The sequence below is a fragment of the Coptis chinensis genome, chromosome 8, assembly GCF_015680905.1.
Source record: "Coptis chinensis isolate HL-2020 chromosome 8, ASM1568090v1, whole genome shotgun sequence".
NCBI lineage: Eukaryota > Viridiplantae > Streptophyta > Magnoliopsida > Ranunculales > Ranunculaceae > Coptis > Coptis chinensis.
The window spans coordinates 86,321,888-86,340,109 of NC_141463.1; the positions used below are offsets into that span (position 1 = coordinate 86,321,888).

Consider the following 18,222-nt stretch of genomic DNA (forward strand, 5'->3'; position numbering starts at 1 on the left):
CGAATTCTAGGCGAGAATTTAGGCCTTCTTTGGATCGATATAGCCAAAAATTCACACCTGTAAAAAAAAATTACCGCTAGTTACCCCACTGAACCTTTTATTAACCCTTTCTATTTCACCAAAAGTTCATTACCCATCTATTAACTACAAATAAATAAGCCCACCTAGATAATGAGTATGAGAAATAGGATGAAGTGCCGAAAAATAAAGAGAAAAACTTGCCACAAATCAAAATCAGTTACCTGCTTCAGAAGAAAAGAAAAAGAAAAATATAAATATATTTCCAAAAATCAAAAGAAATATCAAAGTTAGAATTTTCCCCAAAATTAAATCAAAAGGGAATACAAAATCTTAAAGCTAAGTCTGGAAACTCATGATAGAAGCAGGAAAAAAAATGATTTCTCTGGCGTAAATATCTTGAAGACCTTATTCTCTCATACGTATCATTTTTTATTTATTCTATTCCATTTTCTTCTACATAACCGCCTAAGCTTCATAACACCTAATAAAGACCTCTAGCTCAATTAGGAGTAGGATGGTGTGATAATAAGTGGTAGATGTGAATTCTCATACTCGACTCCTCTGACTGTCATTGAGTATGTGAGGAAATGCGTGCCCCACTACACCAAAACAATATATTAGTAACGCACACTTTTTTTGGTTCCTAACGTTTTTTAGGTGTAACTACGTTCCTAACGTTTTTTGGGCGTTAAAATTGCTAATAATGTGTTACATTAATTTTTCGGGGTTTGAGAATTAATCAGTAACGTATTTTAAAATTTTTGTTTTGACTGGAAACCGTAAAGACTAAAGTTAAGATAATAGAAAATAAAAAAATAAAAACCAAAATTATAGAATTTTGGGATCGAGGGAAAAAATGAAAAAGTCGCGCTCTTCTCTTATCTCTTGTTCCATCTAAACTAAAACCGGTGATATATTTTTCCATCACCCTCTCTCTCTCGCTCAACATAATCAACACTTCAGCCGTCATCCGCCATCCGGTAGTTTTGCCTTCCTTCACATTCTTCTTCTATGGTTTGACAATTTTCATCATCTAATTTCTACTTTTAATTTTTTTTTCACAATCTTTGCTTGGTGTTTAATCAACAACTAAAATGAATTCAGGTGCTAGTTGCTTCCGCTTTATAACCAAAGGTATGATTTTTATTTTGATATCTTGTATTCTTATGTAAAAATTCGATTATTTTCATATATTACATGTTCTATATGTGTAATTCGGTGGGTAGGTGTTGGAGTTCATGATTTAAGTGGTGATATTTTTTTCTTTTCCCCGGTTTCTGAATTGTTCCTCGTGTATAGATTTTTCTTCGATCTTCACACTCGTGCTCTCTCACTACTACCGCTTAAATCTAACGAATTTCAATTTTTTCAAGAAACTAACCTCTCGTTACTATACTAAGATCTAAATTTTTAGTATCTTCTCATCTTGGTGCACTCATTTCAATCAAGTATCTTCACGATTTGTTGTAAAGGTATGATTTTTTTTTTTTATTTTTTGCATTATGTTTTTAATTAACTCTAGTAATTTGGTGGTATGTTACGCAAATGGGCAGATTTCCAAATTTTGTAATTGTGCTCGATCTTTATTTTCTAATTTTCCCTTTTATTTTTATTTTCTGATTATGAAATGATGTGATCCCCATTCCTGAATTTTGTGTTGTCTGCAAGTTACTTATGTGGGATTGGGTGTCATATTTACCGATGTGTAGGGGATTAATATTGGAAGATCTTGTATTTAAATGGGATGCCGTGATTGAGGCTTAGCTTTTGTGTGCTTGTAACTTGGGTAGTGTGAATCTCTCACACCACCACTATTATAAATAATATAATATTATTGTTTTGTTGATAAAAAGAAAAAAATGATAATAAGACTGCTATCCCTTGCTTTTGCTAGCACCAGAAAAATGTAAGATGTCTGAGTAGCTGAAGTGTCCTATAAATGTTTCTAGACGCCATTAGTTTGAGACCTTGGTTAGATAGAAATTTGGGATATAAGCGGTGATGATCTTTGTTTGTTACTCATAGTTGTAAGTTCCATGGCTATATTGAGTTGCTTGAATATTTTCTTTGTACTAGGCACGTGTTAAATGGTTACCAATTTCTTTCTCTTTATTGTTGAATAATATTTGTTTACCAATTTAATGGTAAAAAATTAAAATGTAGGGGCCCCAGAGCATGTTCACCTAGATGATTCAGTATTTATAGATAGTGCTAAAAGCTGGGTTAGTTGGAATATAGGAAAAGAGTATTTCTAACCACCCCACCACAACTTCCCTCAATATTTACTTATGCAGTATCCTTTTAAAAGACATTGAATCTATTACAATTATTTGCTCTTTGTGTTTACCTACTGTGTTACTCACATAATGTTTCAATCAATTCCAAAAGAATGGATGACAACAGACTTGGGAGGGTGTACAGGAAGGGGGTGTCCCATTTTATTCAATTTGCTTAAAATAAGTTGTTTTATTTATAAGAAATAGGTATTATTGGGTTTTAAAAGCAACTGTGATTTTCTTAGTGGTTATTATTTAAATAGGCTTGCATTTTTAAGACTTGGCCATTCCCAAGTGTGCCAAAGATCATATATTTGGTATGACTTGGCCATTCTTAGTGGTTAGAATCATCCATTGAATTTTAGTATAGGGATTTGTATACGGATTTGGCATGTATCAATGAATTGTCATTTTCTTTTGCTACGTATTTACTTGCAATATGAGATGCTAATTCATTTATTGTATACTTTCTCTATATCATTTTTGCAGATGTCCAATGCGATTAATCATTGGTCTTGGAGCACTGAGAACCAATTGATTTCTGATTGGTACATAGGTATGCACGACATTAACATGGCTTTTATCCATCATTTAAGTTAGATGAAGTGTCTAATTTGATTATGTTCTTAACACTGGTAGGTTTACTTTATCTGTAGTACATGAAGGAATATGAGGACTACTGATGCATGACAATCACCTTATACTATTCTTCAATTGTTTAATAGCTACTTCTCACTCTGAAAACAGATGACACACAACATAAGAATTGTGTGTGTGTGTGGGGTCATGTGCTTATATGTTATATTGCCTTCAAAGTAAAGCATTTGAAATCAAATTAGTTCAGTCACCTGAGCTTGAAACCTGGAGTTGGCGTAGTTCTTTGTTCATCCGTTTGCTAGGTGTATTGTTCCACTGTCTAAACGGCAAATTACAGAGTAATCCATGAGCTCCTTCCACAATTTTGTCCAAAGCCATATGAGACCCTTGATCAACATGGCCATCTCCTCCAAAAACAAAACCTTTAGGTCTATTTACCAAGTCAACCATATACTAATTCTGGTGCCAATTACCAAATCCAATCTCACCAGTTTCATTGGGTCCACAAAAAGAACAACAATAAACTATGGAGTAATCATAATTTGAAATGCTGAGGGCAAGCAAAGTTCTAAGTATGAATACATATAAGGGAAGAACTTGCAGTCGATTTGCATTCGAGGGGGATAAAATGATAAAGATAAACGAATAGTTGAGCAGGTTCCTACCAAAGAGTGAGATTCTGAACATAGACTCTAAGCCACTAACTAAATATATATCAATAAAAAGGGATATCAATGCTTCAAAAGCGTACACCTCGAGGCGCGCCTGAAGCCTCATAGAGGTAAAGCACACCGACGATGTAGCCTCTATGCTAGTTGAAGAGGCTTACGACTTACACTAATTAGGCATATGCCTCGAGGCTAAAGCCTCAATGAAACCCTTTTTTCAGCTCTTTCTAAATACAAAAATTTTAAATTTTCTTTTAACAAACCTATCCTTATAAATTTACAAATCACGTATATGTCCCAATCTATAAATAGCCTATGTTTATACTATTCTTGTTACTGTCAACTTTTGGTTAGGAATTAGAATGGGAAACTTTTGTTGCTTGCTAAGATGTGTCTTGCCTATTTGTATATAGCACTGCTATTATTGCCAAGTAATTAGTATTTTTGGTTTTGTGATATACTAATATTATTTGTTGAGTATCTAAGACCTCAGAAATATTTATTGTTTCTAACAAGGCTATGCCTCTTCCAGTGTTCAAGCTTTCTTCTATGCAACTCGACAGTTCACAAGACTCAGTAACTTTATGCTTGTCTAAGTAAATTTCTTCATATGACATCACCTAAATATTATATCTTCGAGGCTCAAAGGCTTAAAGGCATGTTTTAAACACCGAGTGAAATACAGTCTAAATTGTAAATTAAGATGAGACATTACCTAAGTCATCCACTCCAGTGGGGCTGCCAACTTTTTCCAGAAGGCGATGTAAATCTTCTGGATTAAATCCTTCAGGAGGGGAATAATTTTCACAAACAGCAAAGGCCTCTGCACCAAATAGAAAACAATTCCAATGAGGACAATAATACTAACCAGACATAAAACTATTATAATTTTTTTGACTACAACTGTTGAACCTTTATTATTCAACAGCTCTACTTAGTCTTGAGTATTTAATATCAATATTATTTTCATTTTTCATTTTTTATTATTTGTTTCTAGAATCTTAATTCTCCCAGTAATATCTATCTCTGAGAAGACTGAAAGTCTGAAACCACTATGTAACACAACAAGATTTTAGAATCACGACAAGTTCTTGAACATTGAAGCCAAAAGAGTTGGAGTCACGATGCATATTAGCATGAGAAGGAAACTAAAACAAGAAATAATCACCTATGCTTGAATTGCGACTGCTTTTTGGTTTTGCAAATGTAACTACCAAGAAAAATAGTTTGAGCTGCAAAGACAAAACACGAAAGAGATTGACGAGTCAGAAACTTTCTGAGAGGAAACAGCACAAATAAATTATGTATCTTTTTAGAGCACATTTCATATGATGTGAGTTGCCGGTGTATAATGCGTTGCTATGTTATGTTACTGCAACCCTCTTCCAAGAAATTACTGTACTACAATTCAAGACTTGTGAGCAAAATTAAACCAAACACAGATGACCAGATAAGATTTGCATAGAGGTAGAACTGTAGAAGTACAGAGAACATCAAAGTGGTGATATAACTTAGATACATTTAAGGAAATTAGATAGTCTGTCTCTCAATCAAAACTATTGAAAGTCTGAAGTATCTATATGAAGCACTGATAACGCGAAAGGAGGAACTACAGATTTAAGGACCTTGTGTTGGACTGGTCCAATGTTGTACAGGGATTATGATATGTGTCGGCAGTTGTTGAGAGAATGAGAGGAGGTTGTTAGAACTTTTCTCTTTAAGGTGTACCTACATAGATCGTACACATTACACAATTGTTAATTGTCGAACTACGTCTGAGTGACATTGAGAAGACTCACTAAACTGTGATCTTAAAGTAACATGACTGAGTCATTTACATGTTCAAACCACACGTGTCGAGTCATGACACGCGTGTATAAAATGATATGGGCTTAACGATATGTCGCAGATATCTTTTTGGGGCTTAAAGCGTATTTCTATTATCATGATGGGCTATAATAAAATACACCCATAATATATAAGTTGAGGTCCCCACCCCAAACCCTATTCCCGATTCTCATAAGTTTTCCATCCAAATTGAGATAACACAACGAAGGGTTTTGGAGTGGAAGACAACAACGTTCATTTCTTTATAGAACTTGCTTGATCAACGCTATGGCTTCGGTATGTCCTATTATTATTTGGTTTTCTTTATTGATTGACATGTATTACGGGTATTGGAGAAATCCTCACAATTGGTAGCGAGTCGCCTAGATGTTAATCATGAAAAAACATACGTTTAATTTAATTACTGTGTAAACATTGAGTAAAAATCGAATTTTTTTAGTTATGCGGTTAAGTTTGCGAAATATATTTTTTCGTTTTTATCGGATCACCGAATCTGTTCCGGTAAAAGGTTTTCATAGGGTCGCAACTTCGTTATCCAAGAATCATGTTCATAAGGTGGATGATGGATTTCGATTAATATACCTTTGATTCGTTGCCGCTAATCGGTTAAAAACTCGTTTTTTTCGACTTTAAATCCATAGATCTTTGTAATCTATCTTTGGATTGTGCTGAAATTTGGTGGGTAGGGTCGTACTAAACTCTAGATTACATCTGTACGGTTGGATTTGTGTTTGCATCATCTGGTTGTGGCGTTCAGGGGTGGCAGTAAGGTTGCCGAAGCATCAAGGGTTTGTTTTACATTACTGCTTCAGACTCGAGGAAGGTGACGATGAGTTGTCCTTGAGTCAACTCGTCAATCCCAAATTTTGAGTTTTAAAACCGATCCAAAATTTTGAGTTTTAAAACTGATCCAAAATTTTGAGTTTTAAAACCGATCCAAACACAAATTTTTTTTTTTTTTTTTTTTTTTTGGGCCTTTTTTGTTTTATATTAAAGCCCACTAAAAGAGAGATTGTGTTTTATTAAAGTCTGCCCCATAGCCCAAAGTCCATCTCGACCCATAAACTATATTAGGCTTGGGTCTGACCCATGTATGCCAAGTCTGACTTTGCAAACAAAGTTTGACTTGTGCTGACCGGGTCCTACTCATGCTGAATGGACCTAGTTTGACCCGGTTTTGGGCCTATTTTTGTATATTTTGGGCCCAATTACCTTATTTCAGTTGTATATAACTCAATTTAAGTCCGTTTTGGGGTTGAATAGTCAAATCGAAGAGTTTTTCGAGCCCAATAAAGTAGACGAACTTAAATTTCAGTTTGATCATGTTTGGATTTCTTAAGTTTGCTATTGGAATTTTCTTTTCTACTATTATCATGTTAATTAATAGAATTGAATAATAGCATGTTCCAAACATTTGAAAATTAGCAATCTAAACCATGAAATTTGGGTAAGTTCAACGTGATATGCTGCCTAAGTGGCCTCTTTCATGGAAAATTTATTTGGGTTTAATGGTAAAGTTGATTAGATTGTATATGGTTGCGTCTTAATCCATGCCAGTAATAATCGGCCCAAAGGAAGTTTATTACTTTGGCCGGATTAGTGACGGTATAAGGTAATTAATATATGTAAAATAATTTTAGGAGTTACTTATGCATTCAATAGTCGGCCCTAAGGAAGACTTATTGTTTGGCCAAGCCTAACTTTGTTTTACATATGTCGATTAGCCTTATGTGTTTAGGAAAACCACTTACACGTTAAATGCTTGTCCAAAGACTTGAATTATAACGGTGTGTTAGGTTTCTCATTAAGGCCCCTACTAAAGTTTTATAAATGTTTTTCTTTCTTGTCATTTGTCTATTTGATTATTATTTTTCATTTAGACTAATGAATGCATGATAATATTACAGCTTATTATTGTCTATGCATTAAAGAAAATGGCATATGTATTAATGTGAGTTATCTTTTGTATCATGTTCAGTGAATACATCTTCTATATCTGCCAATTTAACTAGTATTCCAGTTCTTACTGGTTCCAACTTTACAAAATGGAAAGAGCATGTTCTAATCGTTCTTGGATGTATGGATTTGGATTATGCATTACGTGTTGATGAGCCCCGCTAACCTTAAAGGCCGATAGTGGAGCTGAGGAAAAGGCTACCTACGAAAAGTGGGAGCGCTCCAATCGCCTTAGTCTTAGTATAATGAAGCACTCTATTTCTGAAACTTTTCGTGGTGCAATGCCTAAGGAAGAAAATGCCAAGAAATTCCTAAGCCAAGTTGCAGCCCGATTTGTTGCATCGGAAAAGGTGGAGGCAAGTACGCTTCTTAGCAAACTTGTCACCATGCGGTATACTGGCAAAGGAAATGTTAGAGAGTACATTATGGAAATATCTAATCTTGTTGCCAAAATGAGGGCACTAAAGTTGGAGTTCTCTGATGATCTCCTTGTGCACCTCATTCTTATTTCTCTTCTGCACAAATTTGGTCCCTTTAAGATCAATTATAATACTCAAAGGGAGAAATGGACTCTTAATGAGCTCATTGCTTTCGGTGTGTGCAAGAAGAGGAAAGGTCAAACAAGAGAAGACGAAAGTGCTCACTTGGCCACTTCCTCTATTGGCAATTCAGGCACTAAGAAAAGAAAATGGAATAATAAGGGTAAAGGAACTGCGATAATGTGACACCACAGTGAATCACGAAGAAAAGATAAAAAAGTTCAAAGCTACTTTCTACTTTTTTTGTAAGAAACCCGCAGTCACATTAAGAAAGAATGTCCAAAGTATATAAAGTGGAAAGCAAAGCAAGCGGTAATGAATTTAGTTTTGTTTGTTCTGAATTAAATCTTGCCAAGTACCTTCTAATTCTTGGTGGATAGATACGGGGAGCAACTATTCACATTAGTGTTTCCATGCGGGGGTTGTCTAAGGAGCCGCAAAGCCAAGTGATACCGAAAGGTTCATTTACATGGGTGATGGCAATAAGGCATGTGTTGAGGCCATTGGAGTCTTTAGATTAAAATTAGAGTCCGGTTTTATTTGGATTTAGATGAGATCATTATTTACCGTCTTTTAGACGGAATTTAATTTCTATTTCCTGTTTGGACAAATCCGGTTATACTTGTTCAGTTGGAAAAGGAATATTTAGTCTCTTTCAAAATTCAAATCTTATCGGTACAGGCTCTTTGATTGATAATCTATACAAGTTAGACTTGGATGCCTCTCACTTAAGGTTAAATGAAACTTTGCATGTTAATAACTATGGTACTAAGCGTAGATTAATTAATGAGAACTCCTCTACATTGTGGCACAAGCGTTTGGGTCATATCTCTAAACAGAGAATTGAAAGGCTTGTGTCAAATGGAGTTCTTAGTGCCCTTGATTTTTCAGACTTTAAAGTTTGTATTGAATGTATAAAGGGTAAACAAACAAATATAAGGAAGTTTGGTGCCAGCAGGAGTTCAAGTGTCTTAGACTTGATATATACCGATATTTGTGGTCCATTTCCTACGGCTTCTTGGAATGGTCAACGGTATTTTATCACGTTCTGAGATGACTATTCTCGTTATGGGTATCTATACTTAATTCATGAAAAATCACAACACCCTTTGGATGTATTTAAGGCCTATAAAGTGAAGTTGAAAATCAACATTCTAAGAAAATTAAAGCTATCGATCCGACCGTGGTGGTGAATACTATGGTAGGTATGATGGAAAAGGCCAACATCCGGACCATTTGCAAGATACTTGGAGGAATGTGGCATCGTTCCTCAATACACCATGCCGGGGACTCCACGTCAAAATGGTGTATATCGAGAGATCGAAATCGGACTCTAAAGGACATGGTTAGGAGTATGATTTGTCATTCTACCTTACCGAGTCTCTTTGGGGTGAAGCCTTAAAGATCTGCAGATATATATCCTTAACCGAAAGTACCTAGTAAAGCAAAGAACTAAAACCCCATATGAATTATGGACCGAAAGAAACCCAAAGTATAAGGCATTTACATATTTGGGGTTGTCCAATCTGAGGCTAGGCCATATAGGCCTAATGAAAGAAAAACCGGACTCAAGAACGGTTAGTTGCTACTTTATTGGTTATTCGAAAGGTCAAGGGTTTTCAAGTTTTATTGCCCCTCTTCCAATACCCTAATTGAGACGGATAATGCCAAATTTATTGAGGATGTTGAGGATAGTGGGAGCACACAACAACGGAATATTGCTTTTGAAGAAGAGCATGTTGATATTCCTTTAATGGATATCCACAGAGATGAGTTGATCACACCTGTCATTAGGCAGGATGCGGTTGTAGATCAACTAAATATTCCTGAGTTGGCCCCTGCTATTATAGAAGAACCTCAACAAATTCAATTGGAAGTGCCAATAAGGAGATCAACTAGGGAGCGGAGAGCAGCTATTAATTCAGATGAATATATAGTCTATCTCCAAGAGCATGAGTTTGATATAGGAATGGAAAATGATCCTACTACTTTCATTCAAGCCAAACAAAGTGCTCACTTCTTAGATTGGATGAATGCCATGATAGAGGAGTTAAAGTCTATGAAAGACAATGACGTTTGGGATCTTGTCGAGTTGCCTAATGGAGTCAAACCCATTGCTAACAAATGGATTTTCAAAACCAAAAGAGACTCAAAAGGTAGCATTGACAGATATAAAGCACGTCTTGTTGCAAAAGGCTTTACTCAAAAGGCAGGCATTGACTATAAAGAGACTTTCTCTCCAGTTTCATCGAAAGACTCTTTTAGACTTATTATGGCACTTGTAGCTCATTATGATTTAGAGTTACACCAGATGGATGTTAAGACATCTTTTCTGAATGGTGACATTCAGGAGACTATCTATATGAGGCAACCTCATGGTTTTGAGTCCAAAGGCTCTGAACATTTGGTTTGTAAATTAAAGAAATCCATCTATGGCTTAAAGCAGGCATCTCGTCAGTGGTATTTAAAGTTTGATCACATCATTTCCTCTTTTGGTTTTAAGGAAAATGATGTGGATCAATGTGTTTATCACAAGATCAGTGGGAGTAAATTTATTTTTCTAGTGCTATATGTTGATGACATCCTATTAGCGAGCAGTGACATAGGCCTTTTGCATGAAACCAAGCGATTTCTTTCAAGGAATTTTGAGATGAAAGATCTTGGTGAAGCATCTTTTTGCTAGGCATTGAAATTCATCATGATAGATCCGCGTGGCATTCTAGGCTTATCACAAAAGGCTTATGTTGAAAGGGTGCTAAGTAGGTTTGGCATGCAAAACTGTGGCACTAGGTGATGCCCCATTGCTAAGGGTGATAAATTGAGTTTGCTTCAATGTCCAAAGAACGATTTAGAGAAAGAACAAATGCAAGATATTCCTTATGCATCAATAGTAGGGAGTCTTATGTATGCTCAAGTTTGTGCAGCGTCCGGATATTGCGTCGCGTGGTTGGAATGCTAGGGCGATACTTAAGTAATCCAGGGAATGGATCATTGGAAAGCGGCTAAAAAGGTGATGCGGTATTTGCAAAGGACAAAAGATTTTATGCTCACATACACCGAAACCCGATCATTTTGAGTTGATTGGGTATTCGATTCAGATTTTGCTTGGTTGCTTGGATAGTAGAAAATCCACGCCCGGTTATGTTTTCATGTTAGTTTTGAGGTCTTTGTATCATGGAAAAGTGTCAAACAAACACTAATAGCCTCCTCCACTATGGAAGCAGAATTTATTGCTTGTTTTGAAGCATCAAATCAAGTAAAGTGGTATAGAAATTTCACTACGGGCTTCATGCAATGGGTTTCATTGAGAAACCATTAACGGTTTATTGTGATAATAAAGCCGCGAGAACTTTATTCCAAGAACAACAAGAGTTAAGTCAAAGTCTAGGCACATTGACATCAAGTTTCTTGTCGTGAAAGAGAGGGTTAAAGATCATCATATGACAATTGAGTATGTTAATACAAATCTCCGGATATAGTCGATCCGCTAACTAAGGGCTTACCACCTAAGGCATTTAAGGAGCATGTAGCTCGTATGGGGTGGTTAGTCCTTCCGGTGTTTCCTTTTAGTGGGAGTTTGTATTAATTTTTGTTTACTATTGATGATTATTTTTTGAAATAAAGTTATCTACTTATTCATTTATGGTTGCACATATAAAGTTTGATTAAGTAGAATAAAGAAATCATTATAAATCATAAGGTTGGACCAGTTGAAAATGAACATGTTCCGGGATCACATTACATGTTATTTTCATGCTACACATCCATACTTAATCTATGTCGTTGGAGATATTAGTATTGTGACCACAGATGGGTCTAGTCATGCTAAATGTGGCAAAGGTCGCTGTGATCCTATATTTTTATTTTCAATGGACCGATTGTGTTTTTGAGGCGACACTCATTATTTCGACAATAAAATTTAGAGCTCTTAAGGTCAACATTGTTTAATATCGGGTTATGACCTATGTGGTACAAGTGGGAGATTGTTAGAACTTTTCTCTTTAAGGTGTACCTACATAGATCATACACATTACACAATTGTTAATTGTCGAACTACGTCCGGAAAGGACATTGAGAAGACTCACTAAACCTGTGATCTTAAAGTAACATGACCGAAGTCATTTACATGTCTCAAACCACACGTGTCAAGTCATGACACGTGTATAAAAAGAGTATGGGCTTAACGATATGTGCGGATACTTTTTTTGGCTTAAGCGTATTTCTATTATCATGATGGGCTATAATAGAAATACACCCATAATATAAGTTGAGGTCCCCACCCCAAACCCTATTTTGATTCTCATAAGTTTTCCATCCACTGTGAGAGAACACAAGAAGGGTTTTGGAGTGGAAGACAACAACGTTCCGCTGCTGCTTATAGGACTTGCTTGATCAACGCTATGGCTTCAGGTATGTCCTATTATTATTTGGTTTTCTTTATTGATTGACATGTATTCTGGGTATTGGAGAAATCCTCACAGAGGTTGCTCTTTTGGGTTTTTGTTTTCTCCTTTTTTATTCCTGTTGTTAGTGAGGACCTTACTCACTCGTTGTATCTGTTTGTGCTATGCACTTTTCTTTCCATTAATAAAAACTACTTATCAAAAAGAAAAAAAAAACACTGATAACGCAAAGTGATCAACGTTCATGAGAATTACTAACTGGGTCAAGGCTTTATTTCTAAATGAAATGAAGAAAATTACTACTCACCTGGCAATAAAGTAAACTTGTATCTTTCCCACGGAATATCTTCGCAATAAACTTCCCACCCACTCTAAGTATATGACTAACAATGGTTAAACCCTGCATACACGTTAGTTATCCATATATTAGTTTCTAGAGGGATTAATACAAACTTCCACACAATTAACACCCCGCATAACACATTCAAGATTCAACCAAGGAGTGAAAATAAAAAAAAAAACTAGATCACAAACATTTTCTATGAAGTTACCAATTGAGAGAATTTGTAAATGTTCAATTACGGCAAGTAAGCTGGGATTTCCACGTGGGCTTCAATATTTAATATCAATAAATCATGAACTAGGAGCTCCTTAATGAATAGTTGTGGAAAATCTGGGAAGATCCGCAGTCTCTCCACATAGAAGTCATTGAGGCTAGATTTGACAGAAAAGGTTTAGGTTGAGAAAGCTTTGTGTTTGAAGCCTGAAGGTTGCATTAAATGCTTCGGAGATGGAGTGGCTAACTTATTGGAAAGGGCAGCTGTTGCGTTAATCCAATATCAGACTAGGAGATTTTGGTAAGGCTGCTTTTCCATCAAGTCCTAGATCTCTTGCCAGCATCTTATTTGAAAAAAAATTCACAAGTACTCTTGAGTCTTGATGCCCATGATGTCTTTTGGGAATCTAAAGCTGCATTTGCAATTAAGTTGCTTTCCTCGAAATCTATAGAATTTATATCTCAATTTTAGCTTGGTAATATCAACAGAAAATTCACTTTAGATGCTTCTGCTGCTTTTCTAGTGTAGTATGTGCAAACTGCCCTATCACTTTTATCTAATTCCTTACGCCTCACAAGAATGTTTGTATCATTGAACTGTATATACAACTGGCTTTTCTATGCAAGTCTGGGACTGCAGCTCACATTTAAATGCTTTTTCAATTCATTCTTGACATTTTTACTGTCTTGTTCTTTTGTTGTTATTTGCAGGTGAGTGTTCCATGCAGTAAAAATACTTTCGAAGGAAAACTCGCCTCTTCAGACTGCTCCTGTACCAGAGTTTGGGCATAACTATCGAGTTTTGTCTGATGTAACGATAAACAACGCTGGGGAAACTCCAAGCTCAGGAATGGAGCCATTTGCGCCACTCAAGTTTTTGAATGAGCAGAACTTAGTAGAATCCCAGCTCAAGAAAGGTCGGATCTCCTTTGAAACAGTAGAAGACATGAAAGAAAATAGTATGCCGGAGGAGGAAATGATTACTGCCTCAGTTCAAGTTTTTGTGAAATGGGAGCCCTCGAAAGAATGCCCTGGGGAATTCATCACAAAGTTGAAGGTGGTAAAGGATTGCACGCTTGCTGATCTCATGGAAACTTATAGAGATTAACCTTGGCGAGGATACTATCAAGCAAGGATTCAGCTTTCTCATGCTCGGAGTAAGTACTTCTGAACAATAATCACTTTTATTTTCTTTCTTTATTTATTTCTAGTTGTCAATTTCTAGTATCCACTTATCCTCGTCATACTGGTGGACACTTTCGTTTTTTAAATTACAAAGAAATTTGCTTCAGTTTTAGTTTTTATGAACTAGAAAGATAAGATTGTTTAAACATTATTCTTACGACTTAAACAGAATTTGGGTACTCTTGCGATTCGGTTTCTAAGTTTGTTTACCGGCGTTCACATGCTTGAGTTCCTTTTTCTAAAACAATTTACATTTTTGTTTTGACTACATGATCCCCACAGTGCTCCAGTTATAAAGGAGAAAGAAGCAAAGTTCAAGCAAGCAAACTCCCATTTGCAACAATCAAATGAATTATCACTTGGCCTGTTTTCGCGTCCACTTAAGATCATCCAACGACCTAATAATCTCCCATTTAGCTCAACGGAGAATAAACTTCAAGTTTCTTCTAAATTACCATCGACTTTCAAGCAACACGTTGATAGCTTCTCACCTAAACTAGGGCAATGTTTAAGCCCGTCACGTTGTATTAGTAATTGTCTTTGAGGTAGATCATTAAAATTCCCATGACTTGTGAAACATTGGTTTTGTATACCCGAGTGCATTTTGAGAAATTGCCCTTTTGTTGCTCTGCGAGTAATGCGGTCTCCTAATCCTCTTTGGGATTATGATTGCCAGAGGTGATCTTCTTTGTAGAATGTGGATGGGTAAGGCTAGCGGACATTCAAGAAGAAATTATATCTATATGTGGAGCTGCTCACATTCCAGTCATCTGCTTCAACACGGGTTTTGGAGTCACTTGTCAAGTCGTCCGGCGCCTACTAGAGCTGAAATTACGATGTGGCCAATGGAAGGAGGTAATAGATGGAGGTATTTGATAGGCTGCTCTTTCCTTCTATTTGAAGGTGTTGGTGCTAAAATTATTTATGTTCTAACTTTTTTGCCTTTGAGATCCCTAATATAATGCATCATAATTATGTGGAATAGAGCCATGAGTTATCACTTGAAGTAGTCCCTGCACTTGCCGTGACTAGCACTGGTAATTGAATTATACTATGTCTAGATAGGTTCATTTCCACAAGTCAAAATTCAACTTAATAGTACACTGAAAACCTTTTCTTTGAACTCAGCAGCTCTATATATTGGTTCATTCTCAATAGGAATGGGAGCAGTTCATTGGGTTGTAATGTCTAAGGGAACTCTACTGATGATCGTTCCTCACTTTCAACTATCTCACGCCTCCACTCCAGTGCTCCACGTCTTCTCTCCACTCTCAAGGTACGTTCCTCCACTCCAGTGCTCCGTGTAAGTTGTTCATATAGAATGACTACTTGTTTGACGGGGATGTTTTCAGTAGAATACGACACCGTCACTGTTACCGCTGATTGCATCACTTGAAACCTTCTAGGTGTGCGTACTTGTACCTATGCTTTTAGTAATTGTTTGGTGGGGGAGAAGATATGCATCTGTGATCTTTACATAAGCTTGATGCTATTTTATGTGTTTGTGATTGTTTCACGTTGCATTTTATGCTTACGCTTTCGCATGTCTCAAAATATTTTTTACTGCCTTTGAATCTCTAGACTTTGTGCGGGGTTATCTTGAATGATCCTTTCTTGGGAAAACGTGTTGAAGAAGGCAACTTTACTACACATTACCTTTGAGGGATGAGTTTCTCGAAAATGTCCGTCTTTTCATATTTGAAACTTAGTGCAAATACATCGTGCATTGATATAGGGTAATTAAATGCGACTTGAAGAATCGGTTTTATATGTAAATTAGTTTCACTTTGTTCGCCTAGTAATTTGTGACGTGCAGAAATTCGGTGTCCATTCATCCGTTTTTCATTTATATCCGGCGAGAACACTTGCGGAAAAGTTGAATATGACTTATGACGAGGGCTGAAAAGATGGATAGTGAATCTTGTCGCGAAATTCAAAGCTTGACGCAAAGATTGATTCCAAGTCGGGAACTGTTGTCATGGAACCCAATCATGTGAATGTGTAAGTGTTCAACCGGTGTTCCTCTTGATAAGCATTCATTTATGCCTTTGTCGGCTAGCCCTTTCCAACTCACTCCCTTTCTTCTCGATCGACTTGCGTGTACGCAAACAGATTATTGAAAACACCAAGGCACTCTCTTTCTTTGTGCCCACAAATACGCTTAATCTCGTTCTAGAATCTGCTCAAGTACAAACCTAGCGTATAAGGTGTCGTGTTTTTAAGAAAATTTCTTGAAAGCTCCAAAGAATTGTTGTGAATGATTTTGTTTGTTTTGGTTTACTTTGTTTAGCTATTTAACCTTAAAGAATTGTTGCAAATAGTATGATCATACCCGTAGATACACACTAGTAGTGGTCAGTAATCTTCAACATATAGCTTTTTTTAGACTCTATGAGCTTCTTTAGTAATAATCAATAGAACCGTTCTCTTACTCTTCCTATGGATTTAATAGAGTCTGTAGGGTTGTATATGAGACGAGAACACCTCCTTGCGTCAAATATTTTTCCTCGGAAGGCACAAAAACAAAGTCAAAAGTAGGATCTTTGAAGACGCTCAAGTGGAAATGCAGGTTTATTGGAGTTTGAATTGCTCATATTGTTAGGAGTATGAGACCCCTGTTGCCACATTTTTGTGAGTTTGGTTGTTGGACCGGTGAAAATAAATACCTAACTTTCCGATCTCTTGGAAGGGACAAAACATCGCTACTTAAGAATTATGCTACCATACTCGCTTTCTCGAATTCGTGGTTTGAGTATAAGGAGCTACTACTTAAGAATAGGATATAAGTATATATCTATATATACATATTTTTTTTTGCTTTCGACTCCTTTTTATTTATTTCTATTGGTGTATAGGATGAAAGGGACTTTTCTGATGATACCATCCCAAAGTCATCCCTGATGCTTACAACTACTGAAGGTGCTAGTTTTGTACAAATGATATGAGAGCTTGAGTTTAAGGACAAGTCCCATTGATTTGGAAAACAGTGTGTATTTCATGCGTGGCAAGTCCTATTTATGAAAGACGTTTTGGTGATGTTATTTTAATAAAAGATTATGTAATTGGATGTACTTGTAAGATTTCTTGTTTATATTATGGACAATTGTAAAATACCCAATAAGTGGGGGCATCTTTATGCATGTTAAGTAGTCTCCCAAAAAGGGAGGGGGGGGGGGGTGGTTTTGGGGATTTTTTTTTTTTTTACATATGAAATAGTTTTGTAACGGTTCTTCACCGTTACTAAGCTTTGCAATAAGTAACACAAAAAAGCGTTACTAACTTTATAAAAGCGTTACTAATGTTAGAAAAGAGTAACACAAAAAAGCGTTACTAACTTTATAAAAGCGTTACTAATGTTAGAAAAGAGTAACATAAAAAAGCGTTACTAACTTTATAAAACCGTTACTAATGTTAGAAAAGAGTAACACAAAAAAAACGTTACTATTTTTATAAAACCGTTATTGATGTTAAAAAAGAGTAACACAAAAAAGCGTTACTAATGTTATAAAACCGTTACTGATGTTAAAAAAGAGTAACACCAAAAAGCGTTACTAATTTTATAAAACCGTTGCTAAAGAGTAATACAATTGAGCAAAAAAAACCGTTAGTAAATATTTTAGTAACGGCTAGAAACCATTACAATAAATAATTATGTAACGGTTAGAAACCGTTACGAATATTAATAACGAATTAGCAACTCCCAAACTGTGACGCATAAAAACCGTTACAAATATTTTTAGTAACGGTTTCTGACTGTTAGGGATGTCCTGTTTTGGTATAGTGCCCACTGCACACTGGAGTTAGCAAAACTTGAGTGTAAAAATAAGAGAGAAATTGTGTTTCGACACATACCTGTGACAACCTACTTAAGGACGCTATCCAAAGGATCCAGAAACGACCCTGCTCATACATTTCATTGTAAAGATCACTGCATGCGTGTTCATATGTAGATATTTTGATTATTGTATATATATTAACTTGAATTTCGAAAGAATGAATCCTTGTTTCCCCGCTAGTGAGATGTATAGATATCTGAGATTAATTAAGAAAACAAGTCTTTGTTACTGAGTCGTTGTAGTATAAATTAAGTTTGTGAGTAGTTTCTCTGGAAAACTCTCATGAGGCTATAACTCATCCACTAGGGAATTCCTAGTAGTTTAAGGCCTTGTTGCA

The 18,222-nt window shown here is 36.0% G+C and overlaps 1 protein-coding gene and 1 long non-coding RNA gene across 3 annotated transcripts; one reads left to right on the top strand and one right to left on the bottom strand.

Moving 5' to 3' along the window:
• Positions 1-3,137: 3,137 nt before the first annotated feature.
• LOC147483844 (uncharacterized) lies at positions 3,138-13,372 on the bottom strand. Its single transcript, XM_086579657.1, has 4 exons — positions 12,616-13,372; positions 4,731-4,794; positions 4,278-4,385; positions 3,138-3,298 (listed from the first exon to the last, which is right to left on the bottom strand). Exons 1-4 carry the CDS (start codon positions 12,712-12,714, stop codon positions 3,138-3,140), a joined length of 432 nt encoding a protein of 143 aa, XP_086435783.1. The 5' UTR covers positions 12,715-13,372.
• A 1,511-nt stretch (positions 13,373-14,883) lies between these two features.
• LOC147483845 (uncharacterized) lies at positions 14,884-15,496 on the top strand. 2 transcript variants are annotated; one of them, XR_015206971.1, is made up of 3 exons: positions 14,884-14,917; positions 15,035-15,086; positions 15,181-15,496. It is a non-coding gene; the product is annotated as an uncharacterized LOC147483845 (long non-coding RNA). The 2 variants fall into 2 exon arrangements; XR_015206970.1 differs by having other exon boundaries at positions 14,894-14,952.
• Positions 15,497-18,222: the final 2,726 nt, after the last annotated feature.